Source organism: Zea mays, chromosome 1, assembly GCF_902167145.1.
Source record: "Zea mays cultivar B73 chromosome 1, Zm-B73-REFERENCE-NAM-5.0, whole genome shotgun sequence".
Lineage (NCBI taxonomy): Eukaryota > Viridiplantae > Streptophyta > Magnoliopsida > Poales > Poaceae > Zea > Zea mays.
Genome location: NC_050096.1, coordinates 239868035 through 239885875, shown reverse-complemented (window position 1 = coordinate 239885875; position 17841 = coordinate 239868035). Strand labels below are relative to the sequence as shown.

At 41.8% G+C, this 17841-nt stretch overlaps 1 protein-coding gene across 1 annotated transcript; it reads right to left on the bottom strand.

Moving 5' to 3' along the window:
* Positions 1-1917: 1917 nt before the first annotated feature.
* On the bottom strand, positions 1918-17377 carry LOC103643489 (uncharacterized). Its single transcript, XM_035961951.1, has 8 exons — positions 17336-17377; positions 17004-17069; positions 8921-8981; positions 8719-8798; positions 2701-2851; positions 2527-2612; positions 2284-2388; positions 1918-2197 (listed from the first exon to the last, which is right to left on the bottom strand). Exons 1-8 carry the CDS (start codon positions 17375-17377, stop codon positions 2090-2092), a joined length of 699 nt encoding a protein of 232 aa, XP_035817844.1. The 3' UTR covers positions 1918-2089.
* Positions 17378-17841: the final 464 nt, after the last annotated feature.

Sequence of the window (17841 nt, the reverse complement as noted above, 5' to 3'; positions counted from 1 at the left end):
AGGGAAATGTGCCCTTGGGCCATTTCTAAGTATTTTGGTGATTAAGTGCAAACACAAGTGCTTTAGTGTGAATCTATGCCCATGAATGAACAAAGTGCAAATCACAAGTAAAGGTATGTTTCTAAGCCTTAGTACATTGGTTTTGTGTACTAATATACTTGTCTAAGTGTTAGAAACAGAAAGAAGAAAAGAAGAGAAGAGTTGGCTGTGTACAGCCAAAAGACTGCTTCGGTCTGGGGCACCGGACTGTCCGGTGGTGCACCGGACAGTGTCCGGTGCGCCAGGCTGCCTCGGGTGAAGACGCTACTCTCGGGAATTTGCCGACGGCGTACGGCTAAAATTCACCGGACTGTCCGGTGTGCACCGGACTGTCCGGTGAGCCAACGGTCGGCCCGAGCCAACGGTCGGCCGCGGAATCTGCGCGCGACACGTGGTCTGGCCAACGGTCGGAAGGAGGCACCGGACTGTCCGGTGTGCACCGGACTGTCCGGTGCGCCAGATCTGCAACGGTCGGCAACGGTCGGCTGCGATGTTTATGGAAATAAATCGGGCACCGGACAGTGTCCGGTGTGCACCGGACTGTCCGGTGCGCCCGACGACAGAAGGCAAGGATGGCCTTCCAAATTTGTTCTCAACGGCTCCTAGCTGCCTTGGGGTTATAAAAGGGACCCCTAGGCGCATGGAGGAGAATACCAAGCATTCCTACAACATTCCTAAGCACTAAGACATCGATCTCACGCATTCGTTTCATTGTGATAGCATATAGAGCTCTTGTGGAGTTGTGAACTCTTTGAGTTGTGTTGCGAGCTCTTATTGCTGCTTGTGTGCGTGTTGTTGCTCTGATCTTTTGAAGTCTTGTGTGCGTTGCTAATTCCCACCCTTGCTCTGTGTTTCTTTGTGAACTTCAATTGTAAGGGCGAGAGGCTCCAAGTTGTGGAGATTCCTCGCAAACGGGATTGAGAAAAAGAAAGCAAAACATCGTGGTATTCAAGTTGATCATTGGATCACTTGAGAGGAGTTGAGTGCAACTCTCGTCCGTTGGGATGCCACAACGTGGAGTAGGCAAGTTTTGTACTTGGCCGAACCACGGGATAACCACCGTGTCATCTCTGTGATTGAATTCTTGTGGTTATTGTGTTTTGACTCCCTTCTAGCCACTTGGCATAAACTGTGCTAACACTTAACCAAAGTTTTGTGGCTATAAGTTTAAGTTTTACAGGATCACCTATTCACCCCCCCTCTAGGTGCTCTCACATGGGCATACTTGTAATTTCATACGAAGTTGTACATCTCCCTTATAAATAGAGAAACAATGCCATGCATAAATTTACCTTTCGAGGTGTCAGAGCTTCGTCTAGCTCAGCCTTCGAAGTACCTTTGAACTACCTCTTGTGTAAAGCCAAAGGTATGTTTATAATCATATGATATATTGCAAAGGATGACATGATAAGTGTTGAAGCATGTAGACGAGTAACATGCTTTACTCTTTGTTGTTTCCTTTCTACACTTATTGATATACATTCATTCTCATCTTATGTGTTCTCTCTTAAATTACCCTTCAGAGCAGGGGTAACTGAAGGGAGAAGGTTTCAATCTTATAACTTGAGTTGTCTTGTTTTTGATATCATATAGCAATCAAAAGAAAGTGACCAACATGGATGAAGCGCTACTCCTTCCCACTTTAACTTGATCTAGTTTTGCACTAATACTTAATTTAGATCAAGTTGCGTAGTTGAAGTGCTTATGGTAATATGGTTCTACAAGAAATACAAATAATCCTGTTTGCTGAGCCTACTGTTTGGCTTAGTTGCAGTTTCATGCTATTATTCCCTTGAATCGCCTTGGTCTACTTTAGCATATCAAATATAACTAGGAGAGTGCCCGTGCGTTGCAACGGGAACATATAAAAACACGATAAACTATGTACAAATGTGTGTTATACTTTTATAGGTCAGTGCCCGTGCGTTGCAACAGAGACATATAATATCTTGATAACTTATATATGCACATGTGTTATATATACAAAATGTGTCTTATATTGTTATAGTAAGATGCATGTCCTAACAATACTACGAACCTATAAGCCTGCCTATGATGGAGCCTCATTGCATTCATAATTCAATCCATCTGAAGCAAGGGCAACTGATTCTCGATGATCCAACTCAGTGTATTTCAGAAAAGAAGCAGCACGCCAACACTGAAACAAGTAATAAAGAAATTTATCATATTTGGTAAATTCAATGTAAAAGCAAACAAAGTAACACCAGTTGGTGCCTAGCTTACCAAGGCTATGTTGAACGCATGCAGTATGCTCCGTGGCTCCCGCACAACTAAATGATTATGTAAAAGATATTCAATGAACTGGTTGGCCAGAAAGAGTACATTATCCTGCAGTTGTGAATAATGAAAAAATAGTTCAGAACCAGAGGATCAGATACTTCCACAAATAATGATATCAGAAGGACACTAAATGCAACAATAGGAGCAGAGAGGGATGGAAAAAGGTAGCAGGAAGATTATACATACTGGTAGCTTTAACACCGTATTTAGCTTTGACAGTTCACGCTTAAGTTCAGCGTGAAGACTTTTAGGTGTCCTTATGTTTTCCACTCCTTCAGAATGAATTTATTAGAAAAATGTAATATATACCCCTACAGAACAAAAATACTACTTTCAAATTGTAATTTCAGATTGTTTTACCTGTCTCAGGAAGTAGATGAAGGTCAGCACTTGGAGTACTCATTTCAAGAAGCAGGTCATGATTATTTACAGAACACAGATGATCATTATCAAAATCAGGATGGCACCCATCTAGCAATCTCTGAAGTTTCTGAAATTGAATTTCCTTAAACTGTAAAGAACATAAAATGTAGGTTTCAGTATCCAAAAAATAACAAGTGGGGAGTAATGTAAATCAGGTAAAGAGTACGCAATTAGAGAAGAAGAATCATTTATCTGCTTTCAGGCATACCTTCTTTCTGCTTCCTTCTGCTACAATTATTTCGGGGATGTACCATCCATGCAAACCTCACAAACAGTTCAGAATACACACACATGGCTGCATAAAAACATAACCATCAACGACAGTTTGATGTGACCCGTCAAATAGGCACTTTGAGACAATCCCTAGTAATCCACCTACCTACCTTCATATTGCTAGATATCATTTCAGGAGGTTTGTTCATGTCAACCAAACCTTGCAAACCAAATACATAATCAAAAGAGATATAATTTAGTTGGCGTAAAAAAGGAGAGAGTTCAATGAAAGCACACACAACTCTAAAAACTTTTACAGGTTAGGGTGAACTTATAGAGTCAAAGTTTAATAACTGGAATTTAGGGTGGTTTAGTTAAAACAAGAAAAATGATGAGATCAAACATTTGTTACTTAGCACCAGCGAGAAAATAACTCGATATATAAATAGTTGCTAAGTATGGTGTAACTCAGAATGATAACTATCACTGTAGTTTTAGGGTACCTTACCCCCACCAACAGAAGGAACAATGTACAGTAATCCAAGGCACGGTCAAACATTATCAAATCAAAGTATTAATCACAAAAGGAAGATCTCCCTTTAAAATTTTAACAGCTAGAACAGATTACACCATGCAACTGAGTGCCCAATAACTTCAATGCAAGTATTAGGACCCATCTGGTATGTTCAGCTAAATACAGTCTATGGGCACCTTGAAATATACCTAACTGTGATACTAACACTTAAATACATTGTTTCCTATCATCCACGGAATTACATAGAAAAGAAATAAGGAAAGAACATTCTTGTAGGTTCAACTGATATAAGGCAGCAATCACCTGACCTTGCTTCTAAATAGTATTTTTCCTTTTCTTTTCCTGTGTATGAAGTTTTGGAAGAGGAAGGATGGGGGATGACATCTTCAGCTGTTCAGCACTGGCTCGGTCTAGAGCAGTGCCAGTTTCTACAATGAAAAATATCAAGATTTAGCCCAAGAGTAGCTGCAAATACCATTTGTACCACATTAATAAAAGTCAAATGGTGCATACATGCTTTGCTCATTTAAGAATAGCACAAATTTAGAGCACAAGCTAGTAGCTAACTTAACTACTAAAAAAATTGAAGGTGTTATACAAATTTAAGAATAATCATTTGTGTAACTCCCAAAGAAAAGTTGAAGTGGAGAAGCAAGACAATTTTCAATGTAACTAACAAATATTCTCACTATACCTTGACTTTTCACATATTGGCCTTTCTTTGCCATGGTGGTTTGAGTATTTGGCAAGAGATCTCCATCTTGAAAAGTACCCAAATTTACTGAGGTCATGCTCCATTTTGAAAGAGGTCCTAGCCATCGACAACCTGAGCAAGTCAACGACAAAGATGAAATCGATATAAGGATATAATCAGTGACAAACTAAACTAACGAAAGCATCCTAACAATATATATTGTCAACACAAATAGTTACCCTTCAGGTTACAATTCTTACTGAATAGATTAATTAGATGCTCATCATCATCTGGCTTACCTATAATTGATGATGTGAAGAATGGCACGAGACCTTGAGGACCCTTAATTTGCACCGGATGTGCTACTACTGGTAGCATTGCCTTTTTCGGTCAACTCCTTGATAGACTTGAAAGCATAACTCTCTATGGCAAACACTCCATAATTCTGCAATCCAACAATAAAAACCTTTTGCTTTGCATCCTATCATTGAAAGTTTGCTGCATACAGAAATTCCAGCTGAAAATGTGAGGAATAACCGACAGTTAGATACACATGAACCAACAAACTTTAAATGAATAGCAAGGTAGTTACTACAGCAAATGAAGCTTCTGTTCTATATGATAACCTGTCATAAGTGGTAACCAGACATAAGAGGAGGAAATCACTCAGCAATGTCACTTTGTATGCTGCTAAAAAGGGATCAAAACATCCCTTGAGATTAATGAATATGAATGTGAGAAAATAAGAATTACATAATGTTTTTAATTGCTCAACAAAGAACTACATATCCATAAATGGACCACATAAATGTATGGGATCAGCAATAAAATATTACTCTGTAATTTTCCCAAGTTCAAAGCTAGACATAATTCATGGAAAGACAGTAAACTGGAAGCAACACGAGGTTGTAAAAGACAGATGCTCCATACTTGTGGGCACAAGAAGAAAAGGCAACCCTGATGCTTGAGAGTCTGCACTGCTTGGGATTAACTCTGAGAAAATAAAATGGCAAGTAGAGAAGCAAAGATTAACTCTAAGAAAACACAATGGTAAGCCCCTCCCAGAAACACGCCACAATTAAACCCATCCAGAAAGTAGAAACCCAACCACAATTTGCACCAAACCATGAATCCACACGGTGCGTTCTAAATCTGCCTTAATTTCAACGGTTCGTTCTAAATATGCCTTAATTTTGTATTTTTATTAGCTACTTATAGGCATGAACTGGAGTTCTTGTGCACACTCGCACAGCAAACCCAAGACAGTTCACTCCAATCACCGCTGCCTTTTGTGAAAATAGAAATGGGCAATGTTTTAGTGCTTCAGCTACATTAGTGTTGAACATATAAAGGTGTTGTCAATCCATGCCGTTAACTATCATGCATTTATGCTAATTGTTTCTGATTAACAACAATACTGCAATTGTTAGACCGTTGCAGTAATCGTATTAATCTATTGTGATAGAGAAAATTGATATTTGGAAAAACCTAGGGGTGGAGACACACAAGCATTGGTAACTAAGAGTAGGTTATCTCACCTTGGAGCTCCTTGACGACCAAGGACCGACGACTCCTCCCGATGGCCGCTGCGCTTGCGCAGCTCCCTGACGACCAACAAAGAGAAGTAGACCTTGGGTCAGTACACTTTTAGGAAAAACATTTAGAAGGTTTGGTGCCAAATCATGTTGGACTGATACTCTAGGACAGAGCACAAGGATAAATTAGTATAAAGGGTGCAATGGAGTGGTAGTACAATTTGGTTTGGAAATAGGCTGCAATGATCAGGGTGAGATTTACAATGCAAGTGAAACAGAGAAATAAAACGTTTTTTATTTTCCAATGTCGCAAGCAGTAGTCCAACATGTAAGCTAAACAACAAATAACAAATCTTTTTTTAGGGAAAACCGAAGATAGATTGGGACATTGAGTAGGTTCGAGATAAAACTTGAAAAACAAATCTCCTGATTGTATGTTGAACCATAAAAACAATTCTGAAACCTAAGGAGCACTATTATACCTTTACCAATTAAAGAAAGTTTAAATGAAAATGCACTAAACATGGTTCAACAATAGGAAGGATATTTGTAAGCAGAGCACTCCTTATATTAACTCCATTTCTTGTTGGGAGTCAATAGAACTTGACTGCATACACGGAATATAAGGAGAAACGACAAGTACTCTCTACATTTCCTTTAGCCTGGACGTAATACCATTATTTAAAAAACAAGAGAGTTTCATCTGCTGCATTGAGTGATAGGAAGCAGAACACTATTTACAGGTCAGAGAATAAGATTCAAGAAAGAGAGGGATTTTACTGTTGGAGAGTTTAATTAGTTATTCACATACCACAATAGAACTACGAAGAATATAAATAAGCACAAATATGATATTACTCATTTGTAGCAGTGTTAATCATTTAGCTCGGAAATAACAAAAGGCAAGTAATCAACAAAGTTTGCTTGTGAATTGGCGCATTCTAATTAACAATTTGCATCATACCTTTCATCGATTAAAAGAAATGGCTGTATGTATGGGTATTAACTCGATCTGGGGGTAGGGATTGGGATGGCGGCATCGTACCTTGCACCGAGTTAGCAGAAACAGAAGCTGTATAGGAGGCTGCGCTACAAATTAAAAGCAATACCTTGCCGGAGATGAGAGACGTGCACAAGAGGAGCAGTGAGCAGGAGAAGCCGACATCGGTGATGTACCTTTACCAATTAAAGAAAGTTGAAATGAAAATGCACTCATCATGGTTCAACAAGAGGAAGCAGAACACTATTTACAGGATATTTGTAAGCAGAGCACTCCTTATATTAACTCCATTTCTTGTTGGGAGTCAATAGAACTTGACTGCATACACAAAATATAAGGAGAAACGACAAGTACTCTCTACATTTCCTTTAGCCTAGACGTAATACCATTATTCAAAAAATAAGAGAGTTTCACCTGCTGCATTTAGTGATAGGAAGCATAACACTATTTACAGGTCCGAGAATAAGATTCAAGAAAGAGAGGGATTTTACTATTGGAGAGTTTAATTAGTTATTCACATGGAGTAGAATAGAAAGACAGAAAGTGATGAATATATACTTGTGATTAAAGGGATGTATAAATCCACAGGTTACAGAATTACCCAATAGGTGAGAACAAGACCGATTAGTTAGGTGGAAGAACTAAAAGAAAGAACAGTAGATAAAGCTAAAAGTTAAGAAGAACACAAATTACCAGTAGTCTATAAATCTCTATATTTTAGTCCATATTGTTCTGTCACTATTATCAAAACATTTTTTATTGGCCTCTTGCATCTTTTGGCTTCAAGTGAAGTTTTTACATCACTTGAATACTTGAAACTAATAAATGCTAAATAGCTAATTCACTGTGTCTAATACACCATGCTGGAATGGATAGGATCCTACTCCTATCGAAAGAAAGAAGTTTCGTTAGCAGGATTTATGAAAATAAACCTCTGTAAACTGTAATTTATGCAACTAAAAGGTAGCAGGATTGTATCAGTGAAAACAGTGCAAAAACAGATCCAAGATTCTGGGGTTCTCCAGCTGTGGCTAAAATCAAACGCTGCTGAATTTGTGAACAAAACTGAAACTTGCTGACCATTTAGGGGAAAATAAACAAGCTAAAACAATTTATAAATTGGGACGCATAGAGTAGAATATTAAAGAAAAATTGCAAAAAGGTTCAGAACTTGTGAACTGTGTCAAACAAGCACAACCTTGATGTTTGCTTCAACTTTCTAATGCTAACCAGGGATGAGGTGAATTCATTTTGCCAATAAAAAACCTCAAAACATGACATAGTAGCAGTAAATGGTCATTACATGGATTTCGTTTCACAATAGTTGGTTGGAACTAAATTAGCTAAAATTTGTAGACATAAGTAGCGGTCAAATAGATTATAACTAATCAATAGCCTTATACTTGAGAAGAAAATTGGGTATAGGCACAGAATGAAACACCAGGCACATGGACTTACAATCTGTCCAATTAAGATTCCTCTACTGTCTTGAATTTTCCTCTTCTGTAAAATAAAAATTAGCTTGATGAATGAGAGAACTAAATACTAATTGCTGCAGACTGAAATATCAATTTAAATGATATGATGTCACAGTTTCTGGTGGCTTTCTATAGCCCATCTATCATAAATTTTCATAGAGCTTTCAAAAGAAATAAATATGCATACCCTCGAGCCTAGATGTTGACACTTGACAGCCGCCTTATGCACGGCATGACAGAGATGAGGGCGACATAGAGGAGGAACCTGGGGCACTCCGTGAAGCACAAGTTGTGGGAGCGCGTCGAGTGTCTGCTGATAATGCTCACCTGTAGGTACAGAGCCGACATCATCTTGTCTCGGCTGCCGTGTAGCGACCTCACGCCAAACGTGTTTTGTTGGAGCAATGCAAACAAAGAAAGAAAAGTTCCTCAACATCCTAGCTTGCATCTTATCTTGTTACTGGTAGGAGGAGAATGAAGCTTGTGCTAGCTTTGTTTACCGTGAAGAAGTCGGTGCCGTAGACGACACCAGCGACGAGATCTCGCTTAGCTTCCAGTTGTCTAGATGTAGAGATCGTGCCTACAATTTTTCATCAAAAGTTCCATTGTCCAGTTACTTCAGCTTGCTAATGGTGCCATGATGTGGAATATCTAGGTTGTTTCGAGTCTGAGCTATTCACCATCGTTGAGGATGGCAATGACCAGGATCATGAACGACGAAAAAATCAAACTCCCAAATCAGCGCGATCAGCATGAAGCCGAGCTGCATCACCACTCACCACCAGATGTCATGGTTTGCACAAACAAACCCAATAGGGGAGCAAAGTCCACTTACAGACAAATGGTTGACAAAATGGAAGTCCTTGCTTCACATCCCACAATCTGAATTTGAACGCCCCCTCAAATAAGATCCGAACATAAACAATTAGGCATCAATGCATAGATGTTTTAAAACAAGTCGTTCATTTATAAATCAGACCAGACAGCAGTCACAAACAGAACATCAATCAGAGAATGAACCAGGATCTGCTACATTATTGTTTCCTCTTATTCTACATGTGTGCTTGTTTTTACTTATATATGTAGTTACCATGCAAGCGCTCCGAACTGCTCCGCCAGACATGCAACTAAAGGACAAGTTTTTGGTACAGACCACAATTGTTCCTTATGGTACATTTGACGAGTAACTCGTTCATGCCTTTGTAAGCACCTGTTGGGGACCTTCGGCATCCGAAGGTCCTCAAAAATAGGATTTAATAGTGTTTCTGGAGTATAATGTGTGAACAGGTATCTTCAGACTCAAGTCAGGCATCACAGTAGACCAGAATAATACGAAGGTTGGTGAAGCGCCGAAGGTGTAAGCAGGAAAGCTTCGGCGTGACAGCAGCAGGTGAAACCGACTTAAAGATGAAAAGGCTATTTAGACCTCGACAGATTACTATAGAATTATTATCGAGTGTAAAGGGCATTAATGTAATTTTGCACGGGCTGCGTCCCGTGCCTATAAATAGGTGAACAGTACTCCTGTACTGTTCACGCTGACTTGGCATTCGCTTTTTGCGTCACGCTGACTTGGCATTCGCTTTTTGCGTCACGCTTGTACTATCATCTCCCTCCAGTCGAAGGTACACTTGTAATTCAACAATATTTCTATTTATGCTTAATAATAATACATAATTGTTCATGATGTCATTTGTATTCCTTACATTTCACCCTTCGTCATTATATAATGAATTTATGAAGGTATACCCTTCATAACCTTCGTCCGAAAACCATTATACCCTAAGGGAAATAATGTTTCGAAGGACGAAGGACTTTAACGATTAGCATTTTCTATGTTGCCTTGTTCTTAACTCATAGCATTTGAGAACAAGTCCCCAACATTGGCGCCCACCTCCGGTGAACTCACTTCCACTCTGAGTTTTTTGAACACCTTCGGCGATCATAAACCTTCGTTATGGCGCCGAAGAAGGCTTCAGCGACTGGGGCTGCAGCTCTGCAGCCACTGGACCACAATCAGGAGACAGTCTCCCTGCGGGAGGCCCGAAGCCAGAAAAGGAAGGCTGTCAGCCCGACACCACCAGAGGACGAGATAGATCAAGAAATCAGAGATATGGAGATGCTTCATCAACAAGTACAGAGGAAGAAAGAAAAGATGGCCAGGCTAGCTGAACTGCAGAGGCAGATAGACGAAGCCTCTGAAGAAGTTCGTCATCTTGCTCAGGACGAGCAACACCGAAGGCCTCAGCACCAAGACCTTCATCAGGAGGGTTTTCCCAACGAAGATGACTGGTATGACAATTTCCATCATGGGAATTTTGTTTTTGATGATGCTTCTCCTCTGTCCGCTGAGCTGCAGGCTACACCTTGGCCTCCGTCCTACAAGCCGCCTCAGCTTCCCGTATTCGATGGCCACTCAGACCCGAAGCAGTTTTTGATGAGCTACGAAGCAACAGTATCTTCGTATGGCGGCAATGCTTCAGTCATGGCCAAATCTTTCGTTATGGCTGTCAGAAGTGTTGCTCAAACCTGGTATTCCTCCCTTCGACCAGGAACGATCACTTCATGGCAGAAGCTGAAGGACTTGTTGTTAACTAGCTTTCAAGGATTTCAGACGAAGCCGGTCACTGCTCAGGCTCTGTTCCAGTGCACCCAGGATCACAAAGAATACCTTCAGGCGTATGTCCGAAGGTTCTTGCGTTTGAGGGCACAGGCACCAACGGTGCCCAATGAAATTGTCATCGAGGCCATGATCAAGGGGCTTCGGCCAGGACCGTCAGCTCAGTACTTCGCCAGGAAGCCTCCTCAAACTTTGGAGAAGCTGCTCCAGAAGATGGACGAGTATATTCGGGCCGATAATGATTTCCGCCAAAGAAGGGAGGAGGCTTTCAGGTTTTCTGAAATGACCAGGGGCTTCGGAGGGAGGTTCTATCCGAGGCACGTGAGATCAATTCATAACTCTACACAAAATGATGATAGAGGAAGCCAACAGCAAAGGCCACAATGCTCCTCACAGGCTTCGGGGCAACAACAAAGCTCCTTCCGACCACCAGCTCCAAGAGGCAGGGGCGCCAGGGGCTTTGGAGGAAGATTTGGCGATCAACCGAGAAGAATCTTTTGCTTATTCTGCGGTGAGAACAAAGGCCATACTACCAGGATGTGCCATGTTACTATTCAGAAGCAAAAAGAAATAGCTGAAGCCGCAGCACAACAAGCTCAGCCGAAGCAGGTCATGCATACAGCTTCGTATCATTCGCCCTACATCCCAGAATATGTGGGCAATCATCCTGCAGTTTCTGTTGCTTCGGCGAGTCAGCCTCAAGCTTCCTGGCAACAGCCTCCGCCTCCACCTCCGTTGCAACAAGGCCAGCAGCCAGAAGGGAGCCAGTATGCTCCACACCAGAGGGACTTCAGAGAGCAGTCCGAAGCTCGTACCGTCAATAGCACTGTGCCAGAGTCAAAGCACATCTATTGACGAATATCCTACCTTAATAGCAGTCTTTTTCATTCAGTTTTATTTTCTGTAATAAAGGACATTGTTTAGGTTTCATGTAATTAGTTTCGTTAATTCCTACAAGAAAAATATGTTTTCTTCACAGGCTTAAATTGATTGAAGTTCAAAGACTTGTGATAATAAAAAGGACCTTCGAACTATCGAAAATTCTTCGAAGCAACAAAAAGTCGTTCTAAGGAACGCAGAGTAAGTTTGCCGAAGTCACAAAAAGTCGTTCCAAAGGGAGCGCAGTGTAAGTTTTCTGCTCCAAAGTCGTTCCAAAGGGAATGCAGAGCATACAGCGAAAAGTCAACGCTGATACCGCCTAAGTAAAAGGCGAAGCGCGAAAAGTCAACGCGAATACCTCTGAAAGTAAAAGGCGAAGAAGCTCCTAAGGGAGGCTTACAGCGAAAAATAAACGCTGATTCCGCTGAAGTAAAAGGCGAAGAAGCTCCTAAGGGAGGCTTATAAAAGATTGTGTTTTATTGCAGGGATGCGTATGTATCTTCGGAATAAACATCATCTCACATAACATAACATCATCGCATCATTTCGCATAGCATAAGCATCATACATCATTTTGCACATGGCACAAGAGGTGGACACATTATCAATCTACAGAAGAACGCTTTGAAAAAAGGGAGAAATCATAGTCACAAAAAGATACATCATTGATCTTCGGAAGTGTAACTTCGGAAAATATTTTCACGAAGCCTGGATATTATTCATCAGAACATTGGATATTGTTGTGACAAAGAAGAATTCTTCTTCACGAAGCATGAAAAGAAGGGAAGGTGTTTTTTCGTCAAAGACTCAAAAGCGGTACGTGTAAAGTTTCATGCATCGTAAAGAATTGCCTAACAAAAATAGGTATATTACATTTGGGGTAACAAAATGTTACAGTATATTACATTTCAGAAGCTTTCGCAAAAATACTTAATCTTCTCTCAAAACGACTTCTGCAGCCTCGTTCAGGAGCCGATTGACGACTTCGTCCATAATATCTTCAGCCATCTTTTTAATTTCGTCGTCTCCCTTCGGCTGAGGGCCCGAAGACACTTTAGTGGGATCTGAAGTAAGACAGGATACGGCTACATTGCTATTACAAATCGCAAACAAATCTTAAAGCCTAAGATTACAACACAATAAAAACTATTAGTTAATACCTAATTGACCTTCGGCCTCTGCGCTCTTTTCAGCAGCCTCAGCTACTTCTCTAGCATCGTGAATGCCCTTTTCACTTCTTCGAATAATTTCTCCGGCCATTTCTCGGCCACCATTATCCCAGATATCGGTAAAAAATTTTCCACCAATTATACTAGCTTCGGCCGAAGGATCTCTTGCATCTTCAAAGGACAAAGCAGCTTCGGATTGTGCTAAAATTTTTACATGTTCGCAGCCCTTCTTCTCTAAGATGGTGGCAATCCCTCTAGCACCAGAGAAGGCACATATATCTCCTCGGCTATTTAAAATTTCTTCGAAGGCCTCAGCTTCGTGGTCGATCCATTCGATGGGACCTTCGGGATTGCCTCTCATAAAGTTTTCTTCGCTTGAGAAGGCGCCGACCCTGGCGAAGCTAGCTTTTAACTTCTTAACACACTCTATAGATTTGTTATAGCATCTCTTTCTGGACGAACGAAGCTCTTCAACAGTTATTTCTAGGTGATCGGCCCATTGGTCGCTGAGTTCTCGCTTTGTTTCTTCAAGTATGCGTTCTTCCTTGGCTCTGGCCAGTTGTTTCCGAAGATCTTCAATTTCGCGCTTCTGAGCTTCAGCTTGACCTTTAAAAGCAGCTTCGTCTTCTTTTATTTTATTTATCAATGAGTGTAATATTTTATCTTTTTCAAGACCTTCGTTCCTCAGTTCAATTACTTCGGAACAAAGGTTGCTCAGGGCTATAGTACACCCTTCGTCCTCAGCATTTTTCTGTGCCCTGAGGGCATTGCTAAGTATCAGGCCCTGCAAAGAGAAATATGTGTGCGTCAATAGGTTTAAACAAACGAAAAATTTTGGACTCAACAAAAAATACAAGGATTTCATTTGTCGCACCTTTAAGCTATTGTAAGCCAGGCTGTCGGCCAGATCGTTCTTCGACAGCACCGAGAGCCCGTCTTCTAAAGTTGGAAATCCGAAGCTCTTGCTCATCTCCCGACAGACAGAAATCTCCTTGCTGTCGGGAAGACAATACAAGAAGTCTTCTTCTCCACTGCCATTGAATATTAACGCCCCCTTCGAATATTTCAGTTTTTGGGCGTAGTGCTGGGCCTCGTGCTCTTCTTTTTCTGATAGTTTTTTCCCCGAAGCATGACGAACAATATAATCACGAACTTTGGGGGATGCTTCGGGGGCAATAACACCGGTTTCTTCAACAAAAGTTGGCTTTGTTATTTTTTCTGCCTCACTTTCCAAGGGTTTTATCTTTGCGGGCTCTGAGGGCCCAGCTTCGGCTTCAGTCTCTTGCTCTGGAGCTTTAGAACCAGAAATTTCAGTTGTTGTTTCAGGAATGACAGCAGCCTTCTTCGGAGGTGTGCTTGAAGATTTGATCGTTTCCAGTACATCTAGCACATTAGCCATCCTCTTTCTTTTCGGAGTCACTGCTGGCACTTTTTGATTTTTTACTAACTCAATGTTTGCTGCAGGACTCAAAACTTCTGATGTTTTGGAGCCCTCAGTTGCTTCCTTTACCTCTTCCATTTTTTCTGTGGACGGCGCTTCGGCCTTCTCTTTCGTTTCTGATAACAAAATCTTTGATTGTTCCAATTCTATCTTTGTTGGCACTTCGGCCGTTTCTGCGACTTCTGGCAGCAAAGTTGGCTCGGTTGGTTTTTCAGCTTCGGTGGCCGAAGAAGTTTCTCCGGTAAACTCAGGCACCGAAGCTGGTTCAATATAGCGCGGCCGATGTGTGAGGACCTTTATCTTCTTTCTTTTCGGTTCTGGCTCGCTAGGAGCAATTGCAGCTTCTTCTTTTGCAGAGGTTGTGTTTTTTCTCTTCTGCCTTCGAATGGGATAGCAATAGTCAGGGTAGACAAACCCGATTGCATCAAATACCCGATTCAGCCTCTTCTTTTTTCGGCCTCCGAAGGCTGCTGACATTGCAGTGTCTTCGGCCTTCGAATAAGCCCCAAGCAGTTCATCACTTAAATTTTCAATACTTTTTAACCAGTCATCATCTGGCTCAACGAATTTATCTCCAAATTTAAAAGTGTACTTCAATCTGATAAGTCCACCTTCGTCGGCCTCTTTTACGGTTTCTTGTGGCATTTCCCATTGCTCCGCGAGCGGCCATACCCTGAAGGCAATATGCTCTTGTACTAAGTCTCTCGTTCCAATGAAAGAACGGACTGCGCTGAAGGCCCTCTGGCATTCTTCGGCAGCTTCATTCATTTCAACCTTCGGCCTCCGAAGGCCGAAGCTTTGCCAAATAGGGCGCATAATTATACCTTTGATATCTTCTCGTATTGTCAGATCATTCTTCACATAGAACCATTCTGTCATCCAGTCTCCGGGCCATCTCTTCCGAAAGGTTGGCACGGGGCAGCTTGACCCGGACCGAGAAACGAAACTGTAGCAGCCAAAATTGTTGTGATACTGTTCCTTACCCCAAGGTTTTGTTTCATATGATAATTCATGTATATTGCAGAAGCTTTTTGCGTCAGGCTTCAGACCTTGGCTTCTCACGGCCCACACGAAGATATTCAGCTTTATAATTGCCTCGGGGGTAAGTTGATGGAGATAGATTTCGAATATTTTCAGCACCTCCACAACGAAGCTGCTCAAAGGAAATCGTAGTCCAGCTTTCAAAAAGCTTCGGTACACTACGACTTCATTCTCTTCAGGGTGTGGGCAAGTTTTTTCCCCTTCGTCGGCCCTCACAATGGACAAATCCCGAAAATACCTTCCTCTCATGTTGATAAGATGATTCTCTTTGATAGTTGATTTACCATAAACTGAATGGCTTGGTCGCCATGGACGATCTTCGGAGTCTTCACCACCACTGTCCACATCATAGCTGTCACTGTCACCAGTATCCTCAGACAAACCTTCCAGAATCTCCTTGGTGATTTTTTCTGTGTTGGTCTTTGACATCGCTATAAGAAACCCCAAATTTTTCTCTTCGTCGAGGCTCAGCTTCGTCTCAGCAGCAGTCTTCTTATCTTCGGACATCTTCGGAGACACTAAAAAACTATTTTCAAAGCCGAAGCTTCAAAACTAAAAGCTTAGCAAATCGTAGTGCACAAGAGCTAAAAATTGAGTGAGCGGGAGCAGTTGGCCAGAGAGCGTATCAAATGCGTTTGCGGTATGGCCGTATTTATACGCCAAGTGCGTTGAAAATTGAAAGACCCCGCTTGTCAGTGAATGTTGCTATTATAGCAAAGGGAAGGTGTTTTTTCGGACCTTCGGCGTAAAGCCTTCGTCCAGGTCGCAATCTAAATTTATTATTTTGAACAAATTAATATTGCGAGGGGCTACTGTTGGGGACCTTCGGCATCCGAAGGTCCTCAAAAACAGGATTTAATAGTGTTTCTGGAGTATAATGTGTGAACAGGTATCTTCGGACTCAAGTCAGGCATCACAGTAGACCAGAATAATACGAAGGTTGGTGAAGCGCCGAAGGTGTAAGCAGGAAAGCTTCGGCGTGACAGCAGCAGGTGAAACCGACTTAAAGATGAAAAGGCTATTTAGACCTCGACAGATTACTATAGAATTATTATCGAGTGTAAAGGGCATTAATGTAATTTTGCACGGGCTGTGTCCCGTGCCTATAAATAGGTGAACAGTACTCCTGTACTGTTCACGCTGACTTGGCATTCGCTTTTTGCGTCATGCTGACTTGGCATTCGCTTTTTGCGTCACGCTTGTACTATCATCTCCCTCCAGTCGAAGGTACACTTGTAATTCAACGATATTTCTATTTATGCTTAATAATAATACATAATTGTTCATGATGTCATTTGTATTCCTTACATTTCACCCTTCGTCATTATATAATGAATTTATGAAGGTATACCCTTCATAACCTTCGTTCGAAAACCATTATACCCTAAGGGAAATAATGTTTCGTAGGACGAAGGACTTTAACGATTAGCATTTTCTATGTTGCCTTGTTCTTAACTCATAGCATTTGAGAACAAGTCCCCAACAGCACCTAGCTATAACCTTTAGTTGCAGTGTTCTTTTCATGTCATTTACTGTAACTGTAAATCTCACTATTTTCTTTCTTATCAGTTCTCCAAAGAAACTGGCAGATACATTGAGGAAAGCAAATTGAGAGTTGTTCTTGTTAGTGCATACCAATCCCTTGAAGAGCAACCGACTAATAAAATTCATGACACTGAGCCAGTTGTTGAAGTTCCTGTACTGAAAGAGGTGCCAAATATATATAGAGAACGAAGTGCCAGATGCTGCAAAAGAAGTTCCTGCCCCTCTGGTACAAGCTCCAGCGATTGTGACCAGGATCGTGCCTGCAATTTTTCATCAAAAGTTCCATTGTCCAGTTACTTCAGCTTGCATACATGAATCAGAGAATGAACCAGCAACAAGACAAACCGACAGTATTACGAGGGAAAGAACAAATAATACATGACATTTATTATCTCGTCGTGCATGATGGCTTCTTGCGTTACCTCGTCGTAGGCAGAGAAGTGCTCGCTCAGCTTCTTGTCCATCGTTGATCGTTTCCCAGGAGATGCCACTTATGAAGAGCTTTAGCTTGCCGCCTTGCCCTGGTCTGACTCCATCTCTCCTTCTCCACTCGATGGCAGTGCAGGCAAGCAGCAAGGGCTTGGCGGCTAGCGGCATATGCAGACAAGGCTCACATCATTGCCAGCACGCTGCCCACGCTATTGCCTTTGACCGTCATGCTCACCTGCTCGCCCCGCCTGTAGTACAGCTCCACCAGCTTGCGCACCTCGCCCAGCACCTGCTCCCGCGATGAGTACCTGCAGAAGCGGCAGTCGGGCCCTTGTTCGTGTACAGCGCCGCGAACCCTCTCTCCGTCTTTAGATCGGGGTTCACAAACGCGACGGTCGAGGATGCAAAGGAGGGCGCACATCCAGCGCGTCGGGTCCTCGCAGCGGTCCTATCGCCCTCATCGGGGAAGCCGCGATGGTTGAAGGTGGTGGGGCGGAGG

What these genes read in the sequence shown, in the direction of transcription:
- LOC103643489 (XM_035961951.1), bottom strand. Translation starts at nt 17,377, where the DNA reads ATGGACAAGAAGCTGAGCGAGCACTTCTCTGCCTACGACGAG. An exon ending in ACTTCTCTGCCTACGACGAG is followed by an intron (nt 17,070 to 17,335) that starts GTAACGCAAGAA and finishes CACCTCTTTCAG; the next exon opens with TACAGGAACTTCAACAACTG. An exon ending in GGTTGCTCTTCAAGGGATTG is followed by an intron (nt 8,982 to 17,003) that starts GTATGCACTAAC and finishes GTGGTGATGCAG; the next exon opens with CTCGGCTTCATGCTGATCGC.